Source organism: Anneissia japonica, unplaced genomic scaffold (assembly GCF_011630105.1).
Source record: "Anneissia japonica isolate Jap-2015-1 unplaced genomic scaffold, ASM1163010v1 scaffold288153_len396733_cov185, whole genome shotgun sequence".
Classification (NCBI taxonomy): domain Eukaryota; kingdom Metazoa; phylum Echinodermata; class Crinoidea; order Comatulida; family Comatulidae; genus Anneissia; species Anneissia japonica.
The window spans coordinates 367,081-376,860 of record NW_022705851.1 but is presented as its reverse complement, the minus strand read 5'-3'; the positions used below and the strand labels follow the sequence as shown (position 1 = coordinate 376,860).

General features: G+C 35.2%; 1 protein-coding gene across 1 annotated transcript; it reads right to left on the bottom strand.

Moving 5' to 3' along the window:
* Positions 1 to 5,465: 5,465 nt before the first annotated feature.
* Positions 5,466 to 9,076, bottom strand: LOC117105916 (protein Wnt-8b-like). Its single transcript, XM_033247218.1, has 6 exons — positions 8,831 to 9,076; positions 8,325 to 8,355; positions 7,943 to 8,107; positions 7,281 to 7,332; positions 6,790 to 6,932; positions 5,466 to 6,374 (listed from the first exon to the last, which is right to left on the bottom strand). The coding sequence occupies exons 1-6, from the start codon at positions 8,893 to 8,895 to the stop codon at positions 5,865 to 5,867; spliced, it is 966 nt and encodes a 321-aa protein (XP_033103109.1). The 5' UTR covers positions 8,896 to 9,076; the 3' UTR covers positions 5,466 to 5,864.
* Positions 9,077 to 9,780: the final 704 nt, after the last annotated feature.

The following is a 9,780-nucleotide window of genomic DNA, read 5'->3' as shown; positions in this document are numbered from 1 at the left end:
AACCCTCTTTACCATTACCTGAATTATCGGTACTTTTCGCATTATGATACTTGCCATCTTTTGAAAATATCAGATAACAATCCGTGTTTGACTTACATGACAATCCACTGCCAAGAAAAAGTTACAACTAGGCACATTAGCTGTGATACCTTATTTAACAGATCTGCTTATTAAACAATAATTAACATTTACCGTAAACTACCGGTATCCCTCTCAGTTCAGTTGACCTATACTTGCAATATTTATTTATATTGTTTTTTTAATTTAATTATAATTCAAATTTACTTGCAATCTGTTCAGGCAGTTGATACTTTATTCGTAACTCTTGTGCAAATCAATTTAAAATATTTAACATGCTAATAATATTTAATGTTATTTAATTATCAATTTGTGAAATAATGTTTAATGTTCCATGATTGTCAATTTCTTAAATAACTGAATTTCTCAATTTGAGTGGTCTGTCGTGCAGTATTTTTAAAGTTAATGTGTTTTTGTGCGTGTCTGGATGTACGTTTATTTCGTCTCCTACATTTTTATTCATTTTCCCCAATTTTAATATTTCCCTTTTACTTGTGTATATTTAGATATTTTAATAGCTTCGCAGGTGAGAGTGGGGCAAAATGGAGTAGCGGGCCAAAACGGAATTTTGAAAGTTCGGGAACTAGGCCATAGCTCCACCGATATTTACATCGCTTGATGTTGATGATTTATAGCGCCCTGTTGCAATATACCGGGCGTTTCTGTGGTGTGGGTGTCGCCGTGATCTAAATAGAGGTAGTAATTTAAACGGTTGATTTTTTATTTTTTTTAAATGGACAATAAATGTGTACCGGTATGTACTTAGGTAACCTAAATGTATTTAGGTGTATATTCAATGTAAGAAGTCTATGCTTGCCATTGTTATTAGTGTGGCAAGGCGGCGGAAGCATGTCATCGATGTGGGGCAAAACGGTTATGGTAATTATTGTCAACTGCTATATTATGTCTCTACAATTATCATTGTCTAATAATTGCTTACAATATAATAAAATAGTATAATTACATAATAGGCCCTGTTTGAGAAGATAAATTAACATTTTATGAGAAAATTCTGTTACCTATGTTATTCAATAGGCGGACCATTTTCCCCCACATGGGCATTTTTGAAAAGTCATGGTTTTATTCACATAGGCTATGCATGCTTTATAATAATTATTTTTTTACTATGTGTTTATGATGCATGATATATTTAAGTGTTTAGCTAACCGATGTATGGTTCCATATCTTCATTTTTGTGACAAATATTTAAGAAAATGTCTTAGCCTCTCCGTTTTCCCCACTCTCCGTTTGCCCCACTCTCCCCTACCTGATAATTTTAGTGTACGTTGTGTGTATTGAATTGTATTGTTTTGTTTGTCTGTTAGTGTTTTCGATTGTAAATTTGATGTAATTCAGCTACCATTTCAGCTGTCAATCAAATATTGATGAAATCGTGTTGAATAGATGTCTATTCGTGTTACATTTTACAATAATAAATGTTATCAATATCTGTGCTATAACCCTCCAATTCGAGACCCTCTCATTCCAATAAGCCTCTAATTAGAGACCACTTTTTCAAATAACCAAATACCGTAACAATTGTACGTCTTTTAACGCGTAAGCTAACCCTCTAAATGGAGACCGAGCCCCGAGACCACCCAAAATTGTCAGGTCTCAAAGTGGTCTCGAATGGGAGGGTAAACTGTATTAAGATAATAGAATATTGTCTTAATAATATAGAATCCGGATATTGATTAAGATCAAATAGCCATTGTTGTACAAGATAGGTATAATATACCTTCCTGGTACTGGTAGAACCATGGAGAAAATAAAATAGATGGTAGAACAGTAGGCCTACAAGTTGATCAAGTAGTCGTGTCCTAGCCTCGAATGGTTTCTCTACAGTACTTCCCCACATACAATAGATTAGGTTACAATACTGTATCCATTATGTTTTAAGTATTATTCATTTTCACAGGAAGAACACATTGTTTTGTATAAACATTGATAAATCACTAGTACAATATAGGCCTACTAACAATATACAATCACAGTATGATAGCGATGATGATGATGATGATAATGGACTTAGCCGTCCAATCCGACATATCTAATTTCTCTCTGGAATATGCCTATACAACTACCGAAGTACTTACCTAGGGCACTGGGACGTTGCTGGTTTATAAAATTTATGTAAAAAAAGAACGATGATTATCACATTAGACCTACGGCTCCAGCGCTCCAACATTCTTCCTTCTAAAATAAATTACCTTTACGTTACAATCTCAATCAATGAGGTTACAAACGCGGAAATACAGCCTAGCTTACATACAATACAAAAGCCGCAACCGTGACCGAATATTTTGTATAACTTCCTGTAAGAAATAATAGGCAGTTTAAAAACTCACGTCCGTCAAACATGTACAGAGTAAAAGATTCAAGATCTTTGGTGTCTACGATCTCGTCGGGCGGTTCATACTTATCCGATGGGCGGAGGAGGAGGGTACCATTGGCTGTTCACGCTTCAATGATGATTCAAACATGATGGTATAATTAAGTCCCAGCTCTTGGGAAAAAATCCGGGCCTCCAATCAAAACGTGCTTCTCATAGTCCAATGGAATCCTGTACAGTGGCGCCAGAAATTTGCCGACAAGGGGTTCGACATGTCCGACGGAGGGGTCCGAGCCAAGGGAGGGCCGCCGAAACCTCGGTCGACGGCCCGGAATAAAACTCCCTTATGGGGTTCATGAGAAGAGATTTTTTCTGGCTTAGTGTGGTCCAAGATGTGCTTTTATTTTATATTGGCAGTCAAAATAACGTTATTTGGATATATAGGCAAATTATTTTTTTATTTTTATTTTTGAGTCCCGTCCGACGAGTCCCTCTGCCCCTCCAGCTGGCGCCACCACCAATACTGGACTGAACAATTTCCATTCTTGCTCCTTACACACTGGGAACGTAAAGGGCGGATTATGGAAGAAAATTACAAGATAATTTATATCAACTATTCAGAAATGTAATCATCGTTATATTATAGTAAAGACACCAGATTACGATATTGATAAAATGTAAATAGGTCCACTCATACATTCTGTGAAATTATAGCAAGTTAGCATAAATTATTTATAGTTAGGCAAAAGTGCGATCAGTGTTTCATCTTGACTATAGGGCTCGATCCACCTATAGGCCTACTGTTTCATTGTCATACTGTGAAAAGACCCCAGTAGCATTCTACATGAAGCTTCGTTGCACAGCCGACAGTCCCATACGTGCACCCAAAACAAATGCTTATTTTGCGAATTAGCGTCCCTCAACTGATAATCGAGCCCCCACCCCCACCCCTCCACCACTTCACCTTGCTCTCCCATCAGCACTCCCAAGAATTTTAGATACGCCACTGCATACGCAACCCTGCTCAACACATTAACAATTTTAGGCCAACTTACAGTGGAATTTATGGACTGTATTAAAATGTTGCTTTCTTATTTACATCTAGATGTGTATAAGAGACAGGTTTTTTTTTTTCCTGGCTTAGTGTGGTCCAAAATGTGCTTTTATTTTATATTGGCAGTCAAAATAACGTTATTTGGATATATAGGCAAATTATTTTTTTATTTTTATTTTGAGGCCCGTCCGACGAGTCCCTCTGCCCCTCCAGCTGGCGCCACCACTAATACTGGACTGGACAATTTCCATTCTTGCCCCTTACACACTGGGAACGTAAAGAGCGGATTATGGAAGAAAATTACAAGATAATTTATATCAGCAATTCAGAAATGTAATCATCGTTATATTATAGTAAGACACCAGATTACGATATTGATTAAATGTAAATAGGTCCACTCATACATTCTGTGAAATGATAGCAAGTTAGCATAAATTATCTATAGTTAGGCAAAAGTGCGATCAGTGTTTCATCTTGACTATAGGGCTCGATCCACCTATAGGCCTACTGTTTCATTGTCATACTGTGAAAGGACCCCAGTAGCATTCTACATGAAGCTTCGTTGCACAGCCGACAGTCCCATACGTGCACCCAAAACAAATGCTGATAATCGAGCCCCACCCCCTCCACCACTTCACCTTGCTCTCCCATCAGCACTCCCAAGAATTTTAGATACGCCACTGCATACGCGACCTTGCTCAACACATTAACAATTTTAGGCCAACTGTGTGCTGCAGGCTCCATTCCAATATCCTTACAGTGCAATTTATGGACTGTATTAAAATGTTGCTGTCTTATTTCATTTTAATATAAATATGATATGTTAAAATATATTTAGGGGACCATAGATTAATATTCTTTTTTTTCTCTCTCTCTCTTTACTTACTGCAATTAAACATTGATTTATTGTTTTGATATCGTTATTGATGATTGTTATTTATTTTGTTAACGTTATACTCCGAATATGTTATTGTTGATATGTTTTACTGGTGTTCATAGCTGAAGTTTACTGAACTTATAATGAACTCCATCCACACATGCATGCATTTATACTTATTGAATGAAATGCGATTGCCATCATTAATATTTAATTTCAAATACTGTTATACAATTATCTGTTAATTTGATTAAAAATGAATTGTATTTTGAAATATTATTTATGTGTGGAAAAATTGAAATAAACAAACAAACAAACTTAGCCTTTCCCACTCGATGAAGTAAAGTTAAATTATGACGCCGCCAAGCCGAACCGACTGTCAATCACCACCGTCAGGTTTGCAGAAATAACATCGATGTTCATCAGTGGAGGAAGTAGTTTAGAATCAGTGTCGGAAGAATAAGCATCGACCAGCGTCAGTTCATCGCTGACAATTACCAGCTCCCCACCCCCCCCCCACTTATTCTAAACGCACAAACCATTTCAATATTGTAATCAATCATGTTATCGTTAAAGCTTTTAAATTCTTAAATTCTAGTTTTACATCAAATTGTTTTACAGTGTTTTACACCATTTTAATATTTAACGGCATTTCTTTAATTATTTTATTATAATGATTTTTTTATATTTTTCGTTTAGGAGTGGCTGGTTTTTAAGTACAACTGCATATTTCTTTTGTCTTGTGGTTGTGCTGTTTTATGAAGTCTGTGTATTGTATTGTTATATTGTGAACGCTTTGATTGTGGTTGTGATTGTTATTCTTTGTTATTGTTAAGCTCTAATAATTGGCTCTGAGCTTATTTTGCCGGCCCTTTTCCAATTAATTTTTGATTTGATAACTTGTTCTCATTGTATTGTTTTGGAAATGGAATAAATTCGTATTGATCATTGTGAAAACTATCATCATTATCAGTAACATCATTTTCCATCAACACAACATAAACCTCTCGTCTTTTTACTGTTAATTATGATATTTTGCGTATCATTACCATCATCATCAAGCATCACCGTCACCATATATTCCTATAAGACCTACATCCAACACAATAAACCAAACACAGAAATTCAATGTTCATATAATTTAATAATATACAAGGAAAATATATACATCACAATAGAAATAGTTCGCCACAACAACGTAGTATATGACAGTGCCGATGAACCACTCTATTAAAAAATATATCATTTTAATGTCTTTATTGCTAGCTTGATTGTTTGTCTTAAACTGGCATTATCTTGAAATAATAAAAAGCGTAGACATCACAAATTGGCATGACAACGACAAATTGCCTGTGCATATGAATCAAGATAAAGGTAATGGTTTAGCTTAAAAAACATGGCATTATATTTTTTTTTTATAGATATACAGACTATGTATTACTTACAAACTTTGCTTCAAGGGCAAGAAATAATACCGCAGCATACGGCAAACCTACATAATTTTCTCTAGATAAAAAGTTTAACTATGTGGTTTTCCTAGAGCAAGTCAGGATTGTTACCTCCTCGACGCACTCATCACATTTAACGTTACAACACCACTGGAAGCTGCAGTTACAACTCGACTTGCGAATAACCTTGGTTTTCTTAACACTCAATCCACAACTTGAGCAGATTCGCTTGCAGCTTTTCTTCTCCCACTTGGACAGGTCATCATCGTTTCCCTTGCCTCGGATGCATTCTCTTCCCTCGGTACCAGTAATTCCTGCGGTTGTGTTTGCCAGGCAGTAGTTAGGTGACGTATCAAGGTACACTAGCTCCTTCTTGCTAACACCGATGAACTCAGGATGGGCCATGTTTCCTTCATTTGACGAAGCACCGCTGACGAAATCTGCACGTACCGCGTTTTCGAACTTCTTTTTGAGTAACGAACCAACACTACCAAACTCCGCCAATTGCTTCCAACACGTTTGGATAGAACAGCTTCCGGACACGCCATGACATTTACACGCCTTGTTCATAGTCTGATGAACAGCCTGAAATATACAGTATAAAGTCATTCATCAAGTATTTGATTGTGCATAAAACAATGTGTCTCGAAACTTGGTTAAGGATACAATGATACAATGCCTTCGTTATTTATAGTCGCTGTTGATCTTACCTCTGCCTTTATTTGAACATCAATTTTCGTAGTATAAATAACGCGTTAATTTATTAATAACGATGAGTTGTGAGATGATAACTTTTTATAATGCATTCCAAACAGAAAAAAAAACTACCAAATTGTAGCCTATTTAAAAAAAATATGATGTTTTACTGCCTATTATCTACGACTACGATAAACTACTTATTATTTTATACTATTAATATCTTAACTCTTTTTGTCGTAATTTCCAAGCTGTCTTTTATATTTGAACCACACTGTTGCAAAGATTCACATCTAGTACTCACCCTTCTTCCAGCTTCACTGTTATGCAGGTTCATTGCGGCTCTTGCGTCGCTCCCCGTCTCTAATGCGTCAACAAATTGTCGTGCAATACGGTCACCAAAATCAACATTATCACTGCAACCGCCCCAGGTCCATTCATCACCTCCTATAGACAATGATAATAATACGTTTAATAAGCATTTTGTACATAGGCCTATGCTTATTACATATATAATACAAGTATTATACTAATATTTTTAACAATTACTGCGTATCAATATGATAAATATATAAAATTAGTAGAAACAGTAGTCGGATTGGTTAAATAATAACTTTGAATGGCTATAGGCCTATTTAGTATAGCATATAGTACGGTATGAAACGGTATTATGGGGCCTAATTAAGATAACAAAATTAATACAATAACCAAAATGAATACAATAATAGTAATTTCAATACAGACAAATATAATGTACTATCCCAAATTAATCATATTATAATCCATTTGTCTTACCTTGTCTTCCAATATAACTGTCGTCGCATCCACATCTGTCTCTTATACACATCTAGACCTACATCCAACACAATAAACCAAACACAGAAATTCAATGTTCATATATATATATACATATATATATACATACATATATATATATACTTTATATATTCAGAAATAAAATGACGAATCACAATTAAATAAATATTAATTTCTCTAAATAATACGGTTATTTATTTGCAAAGGCAAGTCAAACGATGTAGGCTTATAATAGGTCTGACCTAATTGGCGCTAAATAGCTGGCTGATTAAACCGTCCCTTTTTAATGGCAAATATTAAACCATTTATAGAACGAAAACTGTATATTTAAAAAATCTTAAAATACAGTATGCAAGAATGTAGAACTATCCGTTTTTAAGCTATGATTGGAATATGAAAATCTACCATAATTGGTTATTCACATAAAATAACATTTACCACAGCGGTAAATACATTATATAAGATGAAATGATAACTAAAAATAATAAATGAAGGACAAACAGCACTTTTCAGACTAACAAATTTATTAAATCACAAGCTTTCGACCACGCAGTGGTCTTCTTCGGGTGAATGTACAAATAGGATAAAAGAGTGGTCATATATCCAGTAAGAACAAAAGGGTGGACGTTTACCTATTATACTATAAAGAAAAAGGGAAAATACAACTTACGTGGTAATTCATTACGGGCGAACTTGACGATCGAGCTCTCTGGGCAGTTCCATTTATCCCACTTAAACTGGCGCTGACACTCTAGCAACGCGTTCGTGGCGCCAGCAGCCACACTGGGGTAGTACGACAGAAGAGCCTACGAAAAAAAAAATACACGTTATTATTATCGAATAGATTGTCAAATTATAAATAATATAGTACGGTAATATCCCCATAATTCCCGAAACAAAATACATAAGATAGTGTTGTCCGTACGGTTTATCACGTGCCGTGCTTCCATCCGAAAACCAGCCAACCCCACAGGATGTTTTTTTTTATATAAATATAATAAAATTAAATGTTAAAGTACATACCTTGGGCCCAGTCATCAGCAGATTACTCATCCTATAAGAAAGAAAAAAGATAAAAGTTCATTAATAAACATTCTGAATTCGTAATTAATTGGTGGGTTTAGTAACCGATTGTTAGAATTTGAAACATAACTTTAAAAAATTATAAAATTCATAAACACAAATTTAGTATTTTTAATTAAATTGTCGGTAGACCATGTGGTATATGCTACAAATCTCAATGAATACCATCTCAATTACGGATGGTACTTGGTTCTGAGAAGAACCGTTTTGGATTTGTATTGTAAAATTTAATAAACAAACAGGTAAATCATTGCAACTACTAGCGGCATTGAATAATTTTTAAACAAATAGTCCAAACAGTTAACTAACTTGTTAATTAAAATGATAAATAGTGATACAAATATTGATAAACCATGGCTAACATAATATTTGTTCTAATATCTAAAACTTTATGACGATTAAGAATTAGGATGTAAACAAATCTAGAAAGAGCAAAGTGTACTTACCATCCAGAGGTACCGTCAATGGATAAAAATCCAAGAAGTAACAGAAAAAATCTCCTGAAATTCATAGCGAATCAATACAGCAATAACAAAATAGTACAATTCGCAAACTACGCAGCGGAAATATGTATCCAAGGCAAATCGAAAGTGAAAGCAAACAGGTTGACGCAAATTATATAAGTATCGACAGACAAATTATTTTACTAGAGATGTTTCTTCTTTGCTAATCAGATTGGAATGATGATGGACCTACTGGAAGCACGACTTTTAAAGGGACTCGCTAATAGGAGGTAAACGGCAAACAAATAAATGCTAAACAATACAACGCTACATTAAAGCCGCCGACCGACGGTTAATCCACTTAACAATGACAAAGCCCCAGGTTTGGATACGTCAACGGGGATAAAGGCGCGCGAATAAGGCATTGGCACCTTTTGAGGAAGCGTGCGTACCGAACTACCCTTAGATAAGCTACAAGGGTCCGCTTAAGCGATGGGTACAATTGGACAATATTGGCCTTTTGTTAGAGAACCTTTCTTTGGGAGTCCGACAGTTTGCGTGGCTAATTTTTTGAAAAGACCATCTTAAAGTCTTAGTTCAGCAACATATTAACAATTAATCAGAAATCAGCTATTTTGTACGGTGATAATAGTAGTATCAGAAGATCAGTCTTCTGTATTCAAATCTCCTCTTAGTACAAACTAGAAAAAAACGTTGCATCGATGATGGTTGCAGTGTGTAAACAGTAAAACAATCATTATTTTTATGACGTTGTATATCCTATCGATGGATACGGTACATCCTACCAATGTACCGGTATCCTATCGTTGCCAGCCTCGTTATTTGTTTCTAAACTCTATTATAGTCTTGAACAGTTTGATCGTGGGTTATTCACTCTATGAAGCTAGATAAGCTTGTGTCTCAATACCGGTACATTTTGTTAGTCAAAAGAA